The sequence below is a fragment of the Anomaloglossus baeobatrachus genome, chromosome 5 (assembly GCF_048569485.1).
Source record: "Anomaloglossus baeobatrachus isolate aAnoBae1 chromosome 5, aAnoBae1.hap1, whole genome shotgun sequence".
Lineage (NCBI taxonomy): Eukaryota > Metazoa > Chordata > Amphibia > Anura > Aromobatidae > Anomaloglossus > Anomaloglossus baeobatrachus.
Genome location: NC_134357.1, coordinates 545,771,956 through 545,793,313, shown reverse-complemented (window position 1 = coordinate 545,793,313; position 21,358 = coordinate 545,771,956). Strand labels below are relative to the sequence as shown.

The following is a 21,358-nucleotide window of genomic DNA, read 5'->3' as shown; positions in this document are numbered from 1 at the left end:
GTTCAGCCTCTGACTCCACAAAGAAGTCTATGAAGAAAAAAAACACCAAAAGCGCAGTTCAGCAGCGTCTTTAGACCCATCGAGGGCGGAGAGTTCATAAAATCACATCCACTTTGCTTGGACAATTAGTTCACATGTAGAGTAAATGACGTCGCTGAACTCTGTGGTTTTGTTGCTTTTTTTTTTTTGTCCAGAGGCTTCTATGTGGAACTTTAAAAAAAAAAAAAAAAAAAAAAATTGGAAACACCTGAAAAACAGAAATATTTAAAAAAAAAAAACACATGAAAGAAATGGGGAAAAGGCATGAAAAATGCAGCAAGAATGCAATAATCAGAGAAGATTGTTATTGTGTAGTTTGGTGCAGACAGCGACAGAAACAAAAAACACAGGAATAATGCAACATGTGAACACAGCCTTATAGGCACAAATAAGCAACATGTGTGAAGGGACACATAAAAATATAAGAAAGTCCTGTCTGCTAAGACTATGAATGAACAGTCCAGGGCATCTGCTAAATGACCCTTACTACAAATGGGAGTGGCTAGGGGCATGGTCAAAATTTGCCAATGTGCGCTGCATACTTTGTCCCTCTTTCTGTACTTCAAACGTTGGGAGGTATGATTGTACACACTTGGCGCCGATCCACACAATCGTACACACACGTAGTACACACATGGCTCCGTACACCTCGTACACACACGGCTCCGCTCCGTACACCTCGTACACACACGGCTCCGCTCCGTACACCTTGTACACACACGACTCTGCTCTGTACACCTCGTACACACACGGCTCTGCTCCGTACACCTCGTACACACACGGCTCCGCTCCGTACACCTCGTACACACACGGCTCCGCTCCGTACACCTCGTACACACACGGCTCCGCTCCGTACACCTTGTACACACACGACTCTGCTCTGTACACCTCGTACACACACGGCTCCGCTCCGTACACCTTGTACACACACGACTCTGCTCCGTACACCTCGTACACACACGGCTCCGCTCCCTACACCTCGTACACACACGACTCCGCTCCGTACACCTTGTACAAACACGGCTCTGCTCCGTACACCTCGTACACACACGGCTCCGCTCCGTACACCTTGTACACACACGGCTCTGCTCCGTACACCTCGTACACACACGGCTCCGCTCCGTACACCTCGTACACACACGGCTCTGCTCCGTACACCTCGTACACACACGGCTCCGCTCCGTACACCTCGTACACACACAGCTCCGCTCCGTACACCTTGTACACACGCGGCTCCGCTCCGTACACCTCGTACACACACGGCTCCGCTCCATACACCTCGTACACACACGGCTCTGCTCCATCCACACCGTAAACCCCTTCTGACCCCACACATAACCTTCCCCTCATCCAGCACCATGACACCCAGCACAGCAGAGTCCTGCATACACTGAGGAGCTGATCATGTGACCCCTGACTCCTCCCCTCCATGTGACATCATCACAGGTCCTGGAAGCACAGAGCAGCCATATATGTAGTGTGTGGCTCTGCAGGAGGAGGTAGGTGGAAATTCCCCATTACTGGGGCAGGGGGCATTAACCCCTTCAGCTCTGAGACTTTCTTGGTGTTTTTCTCTTGCTGATTTCTATGAATCGTGAGGTTTTTGTTCCTTTTCCTCTGATAGATACAGACGCCCCAACTATGAGAGGCAGGAAATGAGGAAACCTGTCTGCCCTCAGTCTTGTCACTGGGCAACATTGAGTTTCAGCTACTCCACAGATTTTCTATTGGGTTCAGGTCTGGAGACTGAATAGGCCACTTCAGGACCCTGATATGCTTCTTACGGAACCACTCCTTAGTTCCCTGACTGTGTGTTTCGGGCAGTTGACATGTTAGTAGACCCAGCCATGAACCATCTTCAATGCTCTCACTGAGGGAAGGAGGTTGTTGGCCAAAATCTCGCAACACATGACCCCACCCATCCTCCCTTCAATACGGTGCAGTCTTCCTGTCTCCTTTGCAGAAGAGCACCCTCAAAGTATGATGTTTCCACCTCCATGCTTCACGGTTAGGACGCTGTTCTTGAGGTTGTACCAATCCTTCTTCCTCCAAACACGGCGAGTGGAATTGACATCAAAAAGTTCTATTTTGATTTCATCTGACCACATGAGCTTCTCCCATGCCCTCCTCTGGATCGTTCAGATGGTTATTGGTGAACTCAAACGGGCCTGGACATGTGCTGGCATGACTGGGGAACCTTGTGTGCTGTGCAAGATTTTAATTCATGACAGCATGGTGTGTTAATAACAGTAATCTTTACGACTGTGGTCCCACCTCACTTCAGGTCATTGACTAGGCCCTGCCATGTATTTCTGGGCTGATTCCTGACCTTTCTCACAATCATCCTTACCCCACGAGACGAGATCTGGCATGGAGCCACAGACCTAGTAAGATTGAAAATCATCTTGTGTTTCTTCCATTTTCTAAAAATTGCAATTTCTAATCATCACAGTTATTGTCTTCTCACAAAGCTGCTTGCCTATTGTCCTGTAGCCCATCCCAGCTTGTGCAGATCTACCATTTTGTCCCTGGTGTCTTTAGATAGCTCTTTGGTCTTGGCCATGGTGGAGAGGTTGGAATGTGATTGAGTATGTAGACAGGTGTCTTTTATACAGGTAATGAGTTCAAACAGGTGCAATTAATACAAGTAATAAGTATTGATGAGCGAACCAGCACTGTAAAAGTTTGGATCTGCGTAGTTTCAAAAGTATCTGGGTGCCGAGCCCGGAGTTCTCTGGGAACTCTGGCTAATGATCTGGCAACTGGGGAAATAAAAATAAATAAATAAAAATTAAGGAAAAATAAAGCAAGCACTCTATACTTATGAAGTCTCCGGCCTGGCTGTAACTGCTTCCGGCCCACTCACTCTTCTTCCAGGGCCGCTTATTAGCCTCCTGCATATTCACTGCTTTCCTCGCCCAGCTGCAGTCCTGGTGTCTGTGATTGGTTGCATTCAGACAGCGCCCCCAGCCTGTGTGACAGAGTGTCTGACTGCGTGCAATCACAGACCCTGTCTGCAGGTTACTGTAGATGGGAGTACAAATAAATAAAGAAAAAAAATTGTCTTGGGGTGCCCCCATATTATAATACCCAGCCATGATAAAGCATATGGCCACAGGCTGCAGTCCCAGCCGTGCGCATATCATGGCTGTGTATCAAAATAAAAGGAACCACATATGACCTTTTTTTAATTATTTAACTAAATAATTTTAAAAAACAACATGCTGTCCCCCCAATTTTAATACCCAGCCATTATAAAACCAACAGCTGGGAGCTGGTATTCTCACACTGGGGAGACCCAAGCTTATTGGGTCTCCCCAGGCTAAAAAATAGCAGCCTGCAACTGCCAAGAATTGTCGCATACTGTTATGATCCGGAACCATGGAAGACCACCATAAATCATTGGTAAAAGGTGACAAGAGCATTGGCAACTAATCTGGCCGCCATCCCTTTACTAACCATCAACACTAGAAGAAGCCAAGGGGTGAACTAACATCCTGTGCACCGCGAACCCAGCCGGAGAACTAGCTAGCCTAAAGGAAGAAAAGATGAATAACTCTCTGCCTCAGAAAATAGATTGCCAAAGAATAGCAAGCCCCCCACATTCAAAGACTGCGGTGATATAGGAAAACACAATACACAGATAGATGATAGGATTAGCAAAGGTGAGGCCCAACTGACTAAATAGGACAGGATAGGAAAGGGACTGATGGTGGCCAGAGAAAAACCCTACAAAAATCCAAAAACCTGATATTACAAAAAGCCCTCAGATCACTAGATCTGAACTCCGTCCTATACCAGGCGCTCTTGTCATACCAATGAACAGAAAGCAGGAACAATACAAATTCAAGAAGAAACAAACACATGGACTTATAGGAGCAATACTCCAAACATAGCTGCATGGAGCTTCCCAGCTAAGCAACTGAGAGGGAAGATTCCTGCATGCAAATAAACTGACAATAACCACAGCAAATGACAAACTCAGATAAGAGCAAAAAGAAGCAAACAACAAATAAAGAGCCAAGCACTTATCTGGGGTAGATGTGGTCTGGAGCAGGATGAAGCAGGCTGATGAACAAAGAACAACTGACATCCGACATAGCCTGCCAGTAGACCAGGGTTTAAATAGGCAGAGAGTTAGCAATGGAAACGCCCATTGCTCAACACACCTGGTCTCTGTCCAAACCATTACTGGCCACAAAAGGGAGCCTCGCAGCAGCAAAATCATAACTGACATTCACAACAGCATACATTATATGTGACAATCCCGTCACTTTAGTCGGCTCTCCCGGATTGCCCTGGTGCGGTGGCAATTGATGTAATAAGGGGTTAATAACAGCTCACAGCTGCCACTAAGCTCTACATTAGTAATAGGAGGTGTCTATGAGCCCCCCTCATTACTAATCTGTAAGTGAAAAGAAATAAACACAAACAGAGAAAAAAATCCTTTATTTTAAATAAAATACCAAAAAAACCCGTTTTACTACTTTATTAACCCCGAAAACACCCTGCATGTCCGATGTAATCCACACGAGGTCCCACGAGGATTCCAGCTCTGCTACATCTGAAGTGAGTTAACCCATCACTAGTAATGAGTGCAGAGTAGGAGGGCTTCTTAAAGAAAAAAATAATAGGTCTGTGAGAGCCAGAAATCTTGCTGGTTGGTAGGGGATCAAATACTTATGCAATAAAATGCAAATTAATTATTTAAAAATCATACAATGTGATTTTCTGGATTTGTTTTTTCGATTCTATCTGTCACAGTTGATGTGTACCTACAATAAATATTACTGAATTCTCAATTCTTTAATATGTAGATGCGCGCATCTTACAATGTCTATCCGCAATTACGTTTAGTTCCTCAACCACCTGTCAGCTGTGTAATATAGAAATCCAAGGTAAAAAAAGTTTGGTTGAAGTCCTCATTTTCATTAAAAAGTTTCTTTATTGAATCAGTTTTAAAATCACATATAGGAGAGCAGGATAATATGTAACATAGTCAGTGATTGGGAGCATGGAGGAGACATCTTAGTCAGCAATTCAACTTATGCTTCACTCCGTACGAGACACAAAAGAATACATCATCTACCCCTTATATCTCCTCATATGGTTCCTTCATTATCTCCAATAATTGTATTATGACACCGGATTCTTTATGATGTTACATCGTCATCTTCTCCCCATTTAGGTTCCTACAATATCAGATCCTCTCAGTGGAGATCTTCTATATAAGACAATTTTAATGATTGACCTATCAAGGATGGATATGTACAGGGACAATATGGCGGAGAGGATATTACACCTCACCCTAGAGATCCTCTACCAGCTTACTGGAGAGGTGAGAGATTCTGATGACGTCACGTTACATCATTCTTCTCTATGGGAATAACACATGGACAAACTGGAGAGGTGAGGACTCTGGAAATGTCTGTAGTGAGATTTATTAATGTGTCTCTCCATAACCAGGATTACACAGTATTTAAGAAGACCTCTAGTGAGCGCTGTCAGGGCCCTGTGTCTGAGGGATTGGGAATGCACCTGAGCCCAATCACGGGGCCTCCACCTCACCCCCCGATACATGAGGACATCAATGACCAGAAGATCCTAGAACTCACCTACAAGATGATTGAGCTGCTGACTGGAGAGGTGACACTGCTGGGAATGCTGGGACATTATACAGTAATGCTATGAAGGGATCGGGGAATGACGGTATCATTGTATGTGTCAGGTTCCTATAAGGTGTCAGGACGTCACCGTATATTTTTCCATGGAGGAATGGGAGTATTTAGAAGGACACAAAGATCTTTACAAGAATGTCGTGATGGAGTTTCCCCAGCATCTCACATCACCAGGTAATAGACAGGACTAAATACACACCTATAATTATTTGTATGTAAGGAATGAATTCAATCCCTGTATGTGTCTCCTCCAGTTCTATCCAGTAAGAGGACAACACCAGAGAGATGTCCCCGTCCTCTTCTCCCACAGGACTGTAAACAAGAAGATCCCGATGTTCCTCAGGATCATCAGGTAGATGGAGAGAAGGTGCCATGAAATCTCCCTATGATGTGTAGGCGGCTGTGAAGGTCTTGTGTTCAGTCTTGTTTATCCACCAGTATTATATATTTTATACTTGTGTAATGATGAGAACGGTGGAGATGGCAGGATTAGAGCTGACCATAGATGTGACTTTTCCATCTGTCTGTGACTTTTACAATATTTGTTTCAGGGTGAACAATTGACCCATATTAATACTACAGAGACATATGTGAGGGGTGATGAGCGGTGTAAAGAGGAGACTCCTACATATGGCTACCCAGGTGAGTAGTGACCACTAAATGCAGAGAAGTCACAGATTCTTCTCAGTCATCAGCTGTGGATGCTTTATAGGTAGTGCTGTCAAGACATATCACAATTGTATGATCGCCATCTTGCCGCTAGACCACGACATTCTCTTCTACCCATGCATGCTGCCAAATCGCTGCGTTCTAAAAAGCAACATGTCACTTATTCCGTGCGGTTTGGATGCAGGTCCCGCTCTGTCTATGGTAGGGGCTGCATCCAGAGCGCATAAAATCGACTTTTTCACTGCATTCTTTACGCAGTGTTTCTGCAGCGATTTGAAGCGCACATGTGCTGTCAAATCGCCACAGAAATTTCTGCAGGCACAAACGCAATGTGAGCACATAGCCTAACACTGTATATAAAATGTGCTGACAAGTTAGAAAATCACTTAGGATGGGCCTCTATGAAAAAAGGGAGCTAAATGATTCTGTTACTTTCCTAGACTCCTGATATCTTAATGGATGAATCTACCTTTTTTTCTGTGCTGCTGAATGTGCTCATGTTGTCCCTACAAGACCGGTCCAGTCTTTCTGGCCAAACTCTGCATTTAAAGGGTTATTCCCACCTACAAGAACTTATTTCAATATGTACCAGGCGTAATAATAATGATATTAGCATATACCTCCAATTAGAAATATCAAGCCAGAGAAGAGATGAGTAATAATGCTCAAAGAATTATTTATTGATGGTGAAAATTATACATACAAGTAATAAATAAGGTCAACAGGGACATATATAAGATAAATTGGCACAAACAGAGGAGAGGATGTTAAAAGAAATCATATATGAAATCAATACAAAATAATTAATATCAATATCAAAACAATTTCATGACATCTTAAAAATTAGTATCAGTATGAATAGATAGGTATAAGCTGTAAAAAGTGGGCTAAGCTAATTAAATATCTCTTAGTGATTCTGTTATTTCAAATCTGTTTTATTATTAAGTTTATAAATCAAGCATACATCTTGAACATTTATAAAGATTATAAAACATAAACAGTGATCTCTCAGTTTCGGAATGACAAAAATAACATCACATTGTAGATTTCATTGGAACTCTATAAGCTATCCTTATGCTAACACTCCATGACAAACCATACACTAGAAATCAGAGTTCCAGCTAAACATGTCTTCCTGATAATTGACAAGACCACTCTCAGCATAAAACAATCCCCTTTTAAGTTATTGAATAAACATTTAAGAAAAAGTAGAAAACTAGAAAAAAAAAAAAGAACAGATATAAGCTTAGAAAAGAAGGAATCAAATAGAGTGAAGAAAGTAGGGTAAAGAGGGGGTGGGGGAAAAAAGTGTGTGGGGAGAGGGGAAGACAAGGTTTGTCACCATTTCTCATCCCAAATAACCTGCCAGACTCACCGTGAACTCAGGAGACTCCATGAACGTAATCCATGGTCCCCACACTGTGATAAATTTTCCGTGAGCCCATTAAGTTCAGCTGTGAGTTCCTCCATTCTCTGGAGGTTTGCCATCTCCTCTACCCAGTCAGCTAACGTGGGGCATCTAGTCTGTTTCCAGTATCTGGGAATAATTATACGGGCTGCCGCTAAACAAAATCGCAGCAGGTCCCTCTTTTGTGACTTGAATGAACCTGGGAGGATAGAGAGGAGGGCCACCTGGGGAGATCTCTCCACCTCACCCCCACTCATCTTTTTATACAGAGAAAACACTGAGTCCCAGAATGGTTGCAATTTAGCACAGCTCCACCATATATGTAACATAGACCCTTTTTCTGTACCACATCTCCAGCACATGTCGGACACTGAGGGAAAGATAGCATGCAATTTGGTCGGGTATTGGTACCACCTTGTGAGAATTTTATAGTTTTTCTCTTGGGCGGCACAAGCCAGAGAAAGTTTGTGGGTCCACAGAAATGCCCTGCTCTATCTGTCCTCCGAAATGTCCTCTCCCAGTTCCTCTCCCCATCTATAGACAAATTTGGGTTTGTCCGACATGTCTCTCTGGTTCAGCATTTTATAAATAAGAGAGATGACATGCCTAGGTGACGAACCCTGCAAGAACAATTTCTCAAATGGAGTAGGGGGGGTCCTCAACTTTAGTGATTCTGTTAAACAGAAAAACACAATTAGGAGCAATAGTTAAAGCTATCAATATCACGCCTAAAAACTATTACCAACATACTGAAATCTATGGATTAAAGTGTCAGTGATAGGCAATATTGATACAAAATATAAAATGTTCCTATACTTTGGTTAAACAGATGATCACACATGAATTAAAGCCATGGAATGGGACTCCCTGATGAAGCAAGAAATCACACTTTTGTGAAACGTGCGTTGGAGTCTGTTGTTGGGGGAGACACTCCTCTTCACCATTCCTGGCCTGCCTGCACCTTTCCCAGCACTTTTCTTATTACATCGGTATGTGATGGGCAGCTATATTCATGGCTTTAATTCATGTGTGATCATCTGTTTAACCAAAGTATAGGAGCATGGCTGTCAATCGTTGTGTGAATCCTTCTTTAGTAAATTGCTTTCTAGATTAACGGTTCTCCAATGGTAGCTCTTTCAGTGAGTATATACCGATTAGACTTCACAAGTTTATATCCCCTCCTAGTTGTTTTTCCTTTTAGGATCCGCTGGTTTGCAGAGCCTTGGTGTCCTGTCGTTTGACATAGAGCTCCTTTTCTCTCTCCTTTTCTAATGCTGTGACAGCCCCCACTGTAAAAACACAGAAACACAAGCTTCAAGGCCTTGATCAAAAAGAACAATTCCCCAGAACTAATGGGGCAGAAAGGGGAGTCCTAGAAAAATCAAGAAAATAATCTAGACACCTCATGAAAGCTGAATTGTGCAGTAATATACACCATACGTCTTACAACAAAGGAAGGCACCCTTTGAACAGAAGAGGGAATAGAGAAGCAAATCTTAAAGATCTTTACGTAAAAGTGGACCTGAAAAAATCAATCTCTAAAAGAAAGGACACCCTCTCCCTAATAGGATATTATATGTAGTGTTGTAATTGTTTTTAAGACCCCTGATGAACCCCAAATGTGTGGGGAGAAACACGTAAGGTCATTTTATTTGGGTTAGTCCATTAAGTGGGTCAACACGTTTTATGAAAACCTATAACCTCCCTCATAACTGGTAAAAAGAGATTAATTCTATCCTATCTGATCACAAATTTCCAACTAATCTGCACAGGTGCCTATTTCTTTCCTCATGAGGCAGATAGCAGTAGGGAAGAAATAGGTAGGGAAAGTCGTCGCTGAGTGAGGGCACCAATTATCAACGGTCCCTTAGGTCAACCCCCACAAGATAGGCAGAACCAGAAAAATTAGGGCTTTTCGCTATAGGGACACAAAGTTGGGAAAATTTTCAGTGTATTTGTTTTTTGTAAAATGCATGTCCATAAACTTAATAAACCTTTGATTTAGATACCTCTGTGAATTACTATTGATTAGGATCTATGAGAAAACTTTAACTGTGAATTGGTAAACAGGGTTGTGGCGTCGGTATAAAATCGACTAAAATATATAATAAATTAGGTCCAGTAGTTCAATGCAGAGTGTGCTGAATATTTTTTCATAGGAATTTACGAAAGTTATGAAATGTCCTATAAATGACTGTTCTATTCCTGATCTAAGGCTATATTCACACACAGCGTTTTTGCAGTGTTTTTTGAAGATACATTTTTCAGCTTCAAAAGCAGATTAGCTTTTAAAAAAAACGCATCACCTGAAAAGTTTTTGAGCTCATAGATGTTTTCAATAGCAAAAGCAGATTAGAAAAATAACGGACAATGCTTCAAACATGGTCAGTACAATTAAACTGATGAATGAGAGTAATGAACAACAGCTAGAAGAAAATTTAGGATTCAGTATGTGTGAGATGGAAGGCCACAGCGCTGTTCATGTAACTGAGGAACAAACAGATATTACAACAGATGAACAGCAAAATTATACTTTAGAATTAGATGATCTTGTTGAAGCTGCTTCAAAACACTTTCATATTCATCACATGCGCTGTGTGGTGCACACACTGCATCTGGCAATAAGAGATAGTCTGCAAGAGGGACATGCTGGAAATCTGATTGGAAAAGTGAGGAAATTGGTTATTGCCACCAGAACCCCTGAAATTGATTCCATCTTGAAGAGACATGCTGGCAAAGGAGCAATTGTCGATCAAGCCATTATTTAATGATTGAGCGATTGCTTGAACTAAAACCGTTTCTTATAGATATGGCGAACCATCAGGTAACTCTAAATGAAGGTCAATGGACACAGGTGGCTGAATTGAAGGAATTACTTAAACACCCATTTACTGTGACTAAAAAATTACAAGCTGAGGATTTAACTCCTGGCATTTTCATAAGGAAGTGGAAAAACTTGCTTTTTTGTCTGTCCCAAAGAGGAGGTTTAATGGCAGATTGCATTTCTGCTTCAATGAAATGGAGAGAGACACAGTGTCATGATTGACTCCTGGCTCAGCTGGAGCTGAGCCTTTTTTTTAGTTTCACTTCTGATGCAGGTCACATTAGGGGTTAATCCTTTCTGCCTCGTTCTGGAGGTCAGGCTGCTTTATTAGGGCACTGTTTCTCTTGGACTTCGCCAGTGATATTTCTGGCTCTGCTGTGTTCTGCTCTTGAATGACCTGTTGTCTGCCCTGCCCCCTCCAGACCTCCGTGTTCACCTGACCTGTTAACCTCCTCTGTTGTCTGTTTCCATCAGTGTCTCTCCTGCTGTCTCCCTGATCGTTCCATTATCTGTTTATCTTAATTCTGTCTTGTCTTTCCATTCCCCCTCGCTTCTAGGCTCTGATTTCCAGGCTACTGACTATTTGCTTCCCTCTGACTACATTTAGACTTTGCCCTTGTGTATTTACAAGACCTCATGTTGTGATACGGCTTTCTGACGATTCTACTGCCATCTGGTGGGCTTGACTAGTATTACCTCTGCTAGGGAATTCACTGCTCATACGTTTCCTCCACTTTTACACCCCTTAGTGGTTTACCAGCTAACTACCTTTCTCAGGTAGTTTCAGGAATCCTCTCAGTCCCACATTAGTGCGCTGTACTGCTATTGTACATCTTAGAGTACAGCGTGACACACAGCTATTGGAAAATAAAATTGTTCTGGCAGCTGTTTATATGGACCCCAGTCATCATAAATTGCTTGATAATCAACAGTTTACTAAAGGAAAAGATGCTCTGACTGAGGTAGCAGTTAGTATGAGTGGCCTACACGACTGCCAGGTGCAAGATGGCTTGGGTCCTGACAGTGCTACTGCTGCCATATCTTCATCCTCATCAGATGAGAAGTTTAGCTTTGACAAGTATTTGGATGACATGGAACATGCAAAGCATTGCCGTAAGGAAAAAGATTTCACTCTGTCTCCTATAACAAGCAGATTGACCATATTTCAACAACATTTTTCACTTTCTCTCACAGAAATAGAAAACTTCAACCGTTCATAAAAACTGACTGTGCATGAGGCAATTCCTTTATACCTGGAAATTGTTAGAGATGTTGCCCATGTGGTTACGGCTTTGCTTCCAACCCAAGTTAGTGTAGAGAGGTTGTTCTCTAGCCTTAAAATTATTAGGTCAGTTTTGAGGTCATCTATGAAGGAGGATCTGATGGAAGCAATTCTATTTCTTAGAACAAATTCATAAACTGCACAAATGTTATTTAGTATGTTTTGTTGAAAACTGTTTTTTTGCCACTTACATAGTGTATTACATTATTACATAGTGTGTTTTATATATATACATATATATATATATATATATATATATATATATATATATATATATATACAGTTAGGCCAAAAATATTTGGACAGTGACACAATTTTCGCGAGTTGGGCTCTGCATGCCACCACATTGGATTTGAAATGAAATCTCTACAACAGAATTCAAGTGCAGATTGTATCGTTTAATTTGAAGGTTTGAACAAAAATATCTGATAGAAATTGTAGGAATTGTACACATTTCTTTACAAACACTCCACATTTTAGGAGGTCAAAAGTAATTGGACAAATAAACCAAACCCAAACAAAATATTTTTAGTTTCAATATTTTGTTGCAAATCCTTTGGAGGCAATCACTGCCTTAAGTCTGGAACCCATGGACATCACCAAACGCTGGGTTTCCTCCTTCTTAATGCTTTGCCAGGCCTTTACAGCCGCAGCCTTCAGGTCTTGCTTGTTTGTGGGTCTTTCCGTCTTAAGTCTGGATTTGAGCAAGTGAAATGCATGCTCAATTGGGTTAAGATCTGGTGATTGACTTGGCCATTGCAGAATGTTCCACTTTTTTCCACTCATGAACTCCTGGGTAGCTTTGGCTGTATGCTTGGGGTCATTGTCCATCTGTACTATGAAGCGCCGTCCGATCAACTTTGCGGCATTTGGCTGAATCTGGGCTGAAAGTATATCCCGGTACACTTCAGAATTCATCCGGCTATTCTTGTCTGCTGTTATGTCATCAATAAACACAAGTGACCCAGTGCAATTGAAAGCCATGCATGCCCATGCCATCACGTTGCCTCCACCATGTTTTACAGAGGATGTGGTGTGCCTTGGATCATGTGCCGTTCCCTTTCTTCTCCAAACTTTTTTCTTCCCATCATTCTGGTACAGGTTGATCTTTGTCTCATCTGTCCATAGAATACTTTTCCAGAACTGAGCTGGCTTCATGAGGTGTTTTTCAGAAAATTTAACTCTGGCCTGTCTATTTTTGGAATTGATGAATGGTTTGCATTTAGATGTGAACCCTTTGTATTTACTTTCATGGAGTCTTCTCTTTACTGTTGACTTAGAGACAGATACACCTACTTCACTGAGAGTGTTCTGGACTTCAGTTGATGTTGTGAACGGGTTCTTCTTCACCAAAGAAAGTATGCGGCGATCATCCACCACTGTTGTCATCCGTGGACGCCCAGGCCTTTTTGAGTTCCCAAGCTCACCAGTCAATTCCTTTTTTCTCAGAATGTACCCGACTGTTGATTTTGCTACTCCAAGCATGTCTGCTATCTCTCTGATGGATTTTTTCTTTTTTTTCAGCCTCAGGATGTTCTGCTTCACCTCAATTGAGAGTTCCTTAGACCGCATGTTGTCTGGTCACAGCAACAGCTTCCAAATGCAAAACCACACACCTGTAATCAACCCCAGACCTTTTAACTACTTCATTGATTACAGGTTAACGAGGGAGACGCCTTCAGAGTTAATTGCAGCCCTTAGAGTCCCTTGTCCAATTACTTTTGGTCCCTTGAAAAAGAGGAGGCTATGCATTACAGAGCTATGATTCCTAAACCCTTTCTCCGATTTGGATGTGAAAACTCTCATATTGCAGCTGGGAGTGTGCACTTTCAGCCCATATTATATATATAATTGTATTTCTGAACAGGTTTTTGTAAACAGCTAAAATAACAAAACTTGTGTCACTGTCCAAATATTTCTGGACCTAACTGTGTGTGTATATATATATAATATATGATCTATATTACATAGTGTATTACATACTAACTGTAGTACCTAGGCGTTGCCCGGGATAGTAACTGTCTTTCTGTCTCTCTCCCAGTCTCTGTGTGTCGCTGTCTGTCTCTCTCTTTCCTTGTCTGTCTGTGTCTATCTCTCTGTCTGTCTGTTTCTATCTGTCTCCATCTCTGTATTTGTCTGTCTTTCTCTATCTCTGTCTGTCTCTATGTGTGTGTCTTTCTGTCTCTCTGTTTCCCCGTCTGTCTCTTTGCCTATTTGTCTCTTTGCCAGGGCTGTCTCTTTGCCTGTCTGTCTCTTTGTTCATCTGTCTCTTTCCAGGTCTGTCTCTTTGCCCGTCTGTCTCTTTCCAGGTCTATCTCCTTGCCCGTATGTCTCTTTGCCCGTCTGTCTCTTTGGCCGGTTGTCTCTTTCCAGGGCTGTTTCTTTGCCCGTCTGGCTCTTTGCCCATCTGTCTCTTTGCCCATGTGTCTCTTTCTAGGGCTGTCTCTTTGCCCGTCTGTCTCTTTGCCTGTCTGTCTCTTTGGCCGGTTGTTTCTTTCCCCGTCTGTCTCTTTCCCGGTCTGTCTCTTTCCCGGTCTGTCTCTTTCCCGGTCTGTCTCTTTCCAGGTCTGTCTCTTTCCAGGTCTGTCTCTTTCCCGGTCTGTCTCTTTCCCGGTCTGTCTCTTTCTCGGTCTGTCTCTTTCCCGGTTTGTCTCTTTCTCGGTCTGTCTCTTTCCCCGTTTGTCTCTTTGCCTGTCTGTCTCTTTACTCGTTTGTCTCTTTCCCCGTCTGTCTCTTTCCCCGTCTGTCTCTTTGCCCGTCTGTCTGTTTGCCCGTCTGTCTCTTTGCCCGTCTGTCTCTTTCCCCGTCTGTCTCTTTCCCCGTTTGTCTCTTTGCCTGTCTGTCTCTTTCCTCGTCTGTCTCTTTCCCCGTCTGTCTGTTTGCCCGTCTGTCTCATTGCCCGTCTGTCTCTTTCCTCGTCTGTCTCTTTCCAGGGCTGTCTCTTTCCCCGTCTGTCTCTTTCCCCGTCTGTTTCTTTGCCCGTCTGTCTCTTTTCAGGTCTGTCTCTTTCCAGGGCTGTCTCTTTCCACGTCTGTCTCTCTCTGTCTCTATCTCTGTTTCTCTTTCACCGTCTGCCTGTGTCTGTCTGTCTGTCTTTTTCTGTCTTTCTCTATCCGTCTCCCCACTGACATCATATTACCTCACACATACAGTTAGGTCCAGAAATATTTGGACAGTGACACAATTTTCGCGAGTTGGGCTCTGCATGCCACCACATTGGATTTGAAATGAAACCTCTACAACAGAATTCAAGTGCAGATTGTAACGTTTAATTTGAAGGTTTGAACAAAAAGATCTGATAGAAATTGTAGGAATTGTACACATTTCTTTACAAACACTCCACATTTTAGGAGGTCAAAAGTAATTGGACAAATAAACCAAACCCAAAAAAATAGTTTTATTTTCAATATTTTGTTGCGAATCCTTTGGAGGCAATCACTGCCTTAAGTCTGGAACCCATGGACATCACCAAACGCTGGGTTTCCTCCTTCTTAATGCTTTGCTAGGCCTTTACAGCCGCAGCCTTCAGGTCTTGCTTGTTTGTGAGTCTTTCCGTCTTAAGTCTGGATTTGAGCAAGTGAAATGCATGCTCAATTGGGTTAAGATCTGGTGATTGACTTGGCCATTGCAGAATCTTCCACTTTTTTGCACTCATGAACTCCTGGGTAGCTTTGGCTGTATGCTTGGGGTCATTCTCCATCTGTACTATGAAGCGCCGTCCGATCAACTTTGCGGCATTTGGCTGAATCTGGGCTGAAAGTATATCCCGGTACACTTCAGAATTCATCCGGCTACTCTTGTCTGCTGTTATGTCATCAATAAACACAAGTGACCCAGTGCCATTGAAAGCCATGCATGCCCATGCCATCACGTTGCCTCTACCATGTTTTACAGAGGATGTGGTGTGCCTTGGATCATGTGCCGTTCTCTTTCTTCTCCAAACTTTTTTCTTCCCATCATTCTGGTACAGGTTGTACTTGGTCTCATCCTTCCATAGAATACTTTTCCAGAACTGAGCTGGCTTCATGAGGTGTTTTTCAGCAAATTTAACTCTGACCTGTCTATTTTTGGAATTGATGAATGGTTTGCATCTAGATGTGAACCCTTTGTATTTACTTTCATGGAGTCTTCTCTTTACTGTTGACTTAGAGACAGATACACCTACTTCACTGAGAGTGTTCTGGACTTCAGTTGATGTTGTGAACGGGTTCTTCTTCACCAAAGAAAGTATGCGGCGATCATCCACCACTGTTGTCATCCGTGGACGCCCAGGCCTTTTTGAGTTCCCAAGCTCACCAGTCAATTCCTTTTTTCTCAGAATGTACCCGACTGTTGATTTTGCTACTCCAAGCATATCTGCTATCTCTCTGATGGATTTTTTCTTTTTTTTTCAGCCTCAGGATGTTCTGCTTCACCTCAATTGAGAGTTCCTTAGACCGCATGTTGTCTGGTCACAACAACAGCTTCCAAATGCAAAACCACACACCTGTAATCAACCCCAGACCTTTTAACTACTTCATTGATTACAGGTTAACGAGGGAGACGCCTTCAGAGTTAATGCCAGCCCTTAGAGTCCCTTGTCCAATTACTTTTGGTCCCTTGAAAAAGAGGAGGCTATGCATTACAGAGCTATGATTCCTAAACCCTTTCTCCGATTTGGATGTGAAAACTCTCATATTGCAGCTGGGAGTGTGCACTTTCAGCCCATATTATATATATAATTGTATTTCTGAACATGTTTTTGTAAACAGCTAAAATAACAAAACTTGTGTCACTGTCCAAATATTTCTGGACCTAACTGTATATATATCTGTCTGTCTCTTTGCCCGTCGGTCTCTTTCCCCGTCTGTCTCTTTCCCCATCTGTCTCTTTCCCCGTCTGTCTCTTTCCTCGTCTGTGTCTTTCCCCATCTGTCTCTTTCCCCGTCTGTCTCTTTCCTCGTCTGTCTCTTTCCTCGTCTGTCTCTTTCCTCTTCTGTCTCTTTTCTTGTCTGTCTCTTTCCCTGCCTCTCTTTCCAGGGCTGTCTCTTTCCCCATCTGTCCCTTTGCCCGTCTGTCCCTTTTCAGGGCTGTTTCTTTCCAGGGCTGTCTCTTTCCATGGCTGTCTCTTTCCACGTCTGTCTCTCTCTGTCTCTATCTCTGTTTCTCTTTCACCGTCTGCCTGTGTCTGTCTGTCTGTCTTTCTCTATCCGTCTCCCCACCGACATCATATTACCTCACATATAAGCTTCAGTTTATTTTGTTCCTATAGCAACCTCTGACAGTTGCTATTAATAGCCTTCAGCTCCCAGCTCCATTCAGTTTAATGGAGGCAGGATTTTTGGAGATTAACAGTAAAGCGCGGGGTTAAATTTTCCCGCCCAAACATAGTCTATGACGTTCCCTGAGTCACATGAGGCGTCTGTGCAAAATTTCGTGATTATAAATGCAATGGTGCGGATTCCTTTAGCGGACATACATACATACATACATACATACACACATACACTCAGTTTAATATACTAGATTAGCTGTAGTACCCGGGCGTTGCCCGGGATAGAAGCTGTGTCTCTGTCTCTCTCCCAGTCTCTGTCTGTGTGTTGCTGTTTGTCTGTCTCTTTCCTTGTCTGTCTGTGTTTCTGTCTGTCTGTTTCTATTTCTCTGTCTGTATTTATATCAGTCTATCTGTCTCCATCTCTGTGTCTGTCTGTCTCTCTCTATCTCTGTGTCTGTCTCTATGTGTGTGTCTGTCTGTTTCTCTCTTTCCCCGTCTATCTCTTTGCCCGTCTGTCTCTTTGCCCGTCTGTCTCTTTGCCCGTCTGTCTCTTTGCCCGTCTGTCTCTTTGCCCGTCTGTCTCTTTCCAGGGCTGTCTCTTTCCAGGGCTGTCTCTTTCCAGGGCTGTCTCTTTCCAGGGCTGTCTCTTTGCCCGGCTGTATTTTTGCCCGGCTGTCTCTTTCTCAGTCTTTCTCTTTCCCAGTCTGTCTCTTTCCCGGTCTGTGTCTTTGGCCGGCTGTCTCTTTGCTCGGCTGTCTCTTTGCTCGGCTGTCTCTTTGCCCGGCTGTCTCTTTGCCCGGCTGTCTCTTTCCCCGTCTGTCTTTTTCCCCGTCTGTCTCTTTCCCCGGCTGTCTCTGTCTGTCTGTCTTTTTCTGTCTCTATCCGTCTCTCCACCGACATCATATTACCTCACACATAAGCTTCTTATACTAACAGTTTATTTTGTTCCTATAGCAACCACTGACAGTTGCCATTAATAGCCTGTAGCTCCCACCTCCATTCAGTTTAATGGAGGCTGATTTTGGAAAGTAACTGTAAAGCGCGGGGTTAAATTCTCCCATCAAAACATAGTCTATGACATTTCCTGAGTCACATGAGGCGTCTGTGCAAAATTTCGTGATTGTAAATGCGACGGTGCGGATTCCTTTAGCGGACATACATACTTACATACACATATACACTCAGCTTTATATATTAGATTTACTATTTATTACAGTTTGTGTTCTAAAGTTGTATTCCAATAAATATATTTTATGTTCTATCTAAATATCTTGATTATTGTATCATATAAATGATTAAATGTCTGATGTTCACATTGTACTACAATGAATTGGGAGTCGGAGTCATGGAGTCTGAGTCGGAGTCAGTGCAAGGGAAATTGAGGAGTCGGAGTCGGGGTCGCAGGTTTGGCTTACCGACTCCACAGCCCTGTTGGTAAATCCTGTTTAGAATTGAACAGCCAATCACAGTGATTGTAAAACCACCCATGGCGTCAAGTCCTGGTACCAAGCTGTGAAAAACAGCAGGAACTTTCATGCAGTCAACGTTGCCTCAGTCACAGTATCCACATGATTTCCAGAACGTACCCATACGTCCAAGGTAGGGAACTCCTTCCCAATCAGGACATATGGATGTGTTTAATGTTGTCAAAGGTTTAATATGGTTTGGGCACACTGCAAGGCTCAGAAGTGAGAGAGAGAGATTTGATTTTGGGAGAATGGATTTTGCTGGATTGGTTTATGGAAGCCATGTTGCATTTATGAGCTGCTAATAATACATAAAGGCTCTGATTTTCCATTCAGAGATGACAAATTGGTATAATTTTCTCCTGTATAATTTTTTCTTATTACAATATATTGGAGGCAGAATGAACAAACAGTTGAACTCCACACTTTACTGACTTATGCTATGAGGTTTTGTATTAGATTGAACTGTCATTGTCTTACTGAATAACTTGCCATTTCTATAAACATATTAAGTAGAAATGTTCAAAAATGTTAATTTAAAAGATATTTTGTTAAAAAATAATAATTGGTTTTATTATTGGCAGATGACTGTACTGGGAGTTCAGGTGGACAACTCACATCTTCAGGTATTAAATCAGATGACCCTGAGACCACACAGGATACAAATGAAGTGAAAACCATTACTCCAGATATTCCATCATCCCTTCACAGCAAAGACCTATCATCTGATCCTCTGAGACAGGTCCTATCTTCCGAATCATTACAGACTACTAAGAAAAATAACTGTCATGAAAGAGGCTTTAAAAAACGAACTACTTTTACAGCAAAAAAGAAAATTTCACATTCAGAATATGTAAATAATTTTCCTCTCAAAACATTTTTTGTTAAACATCAAAAAAATCACACAAACAAAAATAGAGTTTTTTGTTCTGAGTGTGGGAAATATTTTAACAGGAAATCAGATCTTGTTAGTCACAAGAGAATTCACACAGGGGAGAAACCATATTCATGTTCAGAATGTGGGAAATGTTTTGTACAGAAATCATATCTTGTTAAACACAAAAGAACTCACACAGGGGAGAAGCCTTTTTCATGTTCAGTATGTGGAAAATGCTTTACATGGAAATCAATTTTTGTTACACATCAGAGAAATCACACAGGGAAGAAGTCATATTCATGTTCAGAATGTGGGAAATGTTTTGTATATAAATCAAATCTTATTAGACATAAAAGAAGACACACAGGGGAAAAGCCTTTTTCATGTACAGAATGTGAAAAATCTTTTCTACAGAAATCAAATCTGGTTGAACACCAGAAAACTCATACAGGGGAGAAGTCTTTTTTTTGTACAGAATGTGGAAAGTGTTTTGGACAGAAAGCAAATCTTGTTACACATCAGAGAATTCACACAGGGGAGAAGCCTTTTTCATGTTCAGATTGTGGGAAATGTTTTGCACGTAATTCAGTTCTTCTTGCACATCAGAGAACTCACACAATGGAGAAGCCTTTTTCATGTTCAGAATGTGGGAAATGTTTTGCACGTAAATCAAGTCTTCTTACACATCAGAAAACTCACATAGAGGAGAAACCTTTTTCATGTTCAGAATGTGGAAAATGTTTTGTAGAGCAATTTCAACTTCTTAGACACCACAGCAGTCACACAGGGAAGAGGTTTTTTTACTGTTCAGAATGTGGGATATATTTTAACCAGAAATCAGATCTTGTGATACACCAGAGAATTCACACAGGGAAGAAGCCATACTCATACCTAGATTTTGAAACCTGAATTCCTGGAAAATCATATTGTTCACATCAAAAAATAACTCACACGGGTAGAAATTATATATTTTATAGACAAATTGTACAAAAACATATGAGACTGTCGTATAATTTAATGAAAAAGGAAAATTAGAACTAATTGTATTTTTTTAACTATAAGACAAACTGTTAACAAGAAAAAAATCTTGCTAATAAGTGAGTGCCTCTTATAGTTCGGATGCAGCTTTCTGTGATGGAAGAGTACGCTGAGACATTGTCCTTCCTGAACACTGAAAGAACTGCTCTTTCTCCTCCTGCCCCACACTGATCAGTGTGATCGGTGCAGAGCAGGAGAGGAAGTTACCAGGATCTGCACATCCTGAGAGAGCAGCTGAAGAACCTTCCACCTGATTAGATGCAGGATCTTTCAGGTCATGTAATTAATCAAAATGGGGTAATGTGTACACAGTGTATGTTTGTGCAAATGTGCATTTGTAGCAGAGCTATATGTGTGAATATATGTAGCAGAGCTCTATGTGAATGTAAATGTGCAGATGTAGCAGAGCTAAGTGTGCATGTACTGTCCATGCAGTAGTGTTGTGTGTGTGTATATATATGTATGCTGCAGATTGCTCATTAATATCCATATTGTGAAGCTATTTGTGATAAAATACATGATGCAGAGAAACATTAACAATAAATGTATTACTTCTCTATTCTAAACTAGTGCATTCAAATTTGTGGTATTGACCCCTCATTTTTAGATCTCCGGGGAAGATTTTAATTAGTAGGATAGATATTTTTTCTATTAGATACTTTCTGAACCTTGCATGGGTCTTATGATAAGGTTTATCTTATAGTGAAAAATATATGGTATATTAGATTTTTCAAATATATGCAATTACTAATATCTTTCACCCAAAAAGGAAATTGTCATGATAGGTACGGGAAAGTACCAAGCGAATGGCGAAAGGGAAAACC

General features: G+C 41.9%; 1 protein-coding gene across 1 annotated transcript; it reads left to right on the top strand.

The window, feature by feature from the left end:
* The first annotated feature begins 1,490 nt into the window (after window positions 1-1,490).
* LOC142312248 (uncharacterized) lies at window positions 1,491-21,057 on the top strand. Its single transcript, XM_075351176.1, has 7 exons — window positions 1,491-1,538; window positions 5,228-5,377; window positions 5,506-5,685; window positions 5,768-5,891; window positions 5,972-6,069; window positions 6,269-6,359; window positions 19,204-21,057. Exons 2-7 carry the CDS (start codon window positions 5,282-5,284, stop codon window positions 20,403-20,405), a joined length of 1,791 nt encoding a protein of 596 aa, XP_075207291.1. The 5' UTR covers window positions 1,491-1,538; window positions 5,228-5,281; the 3' UTR covers window positions 20,406-21,057.
* Window positions 21,058-21,358: the final 301 nt, after the last annotated feature.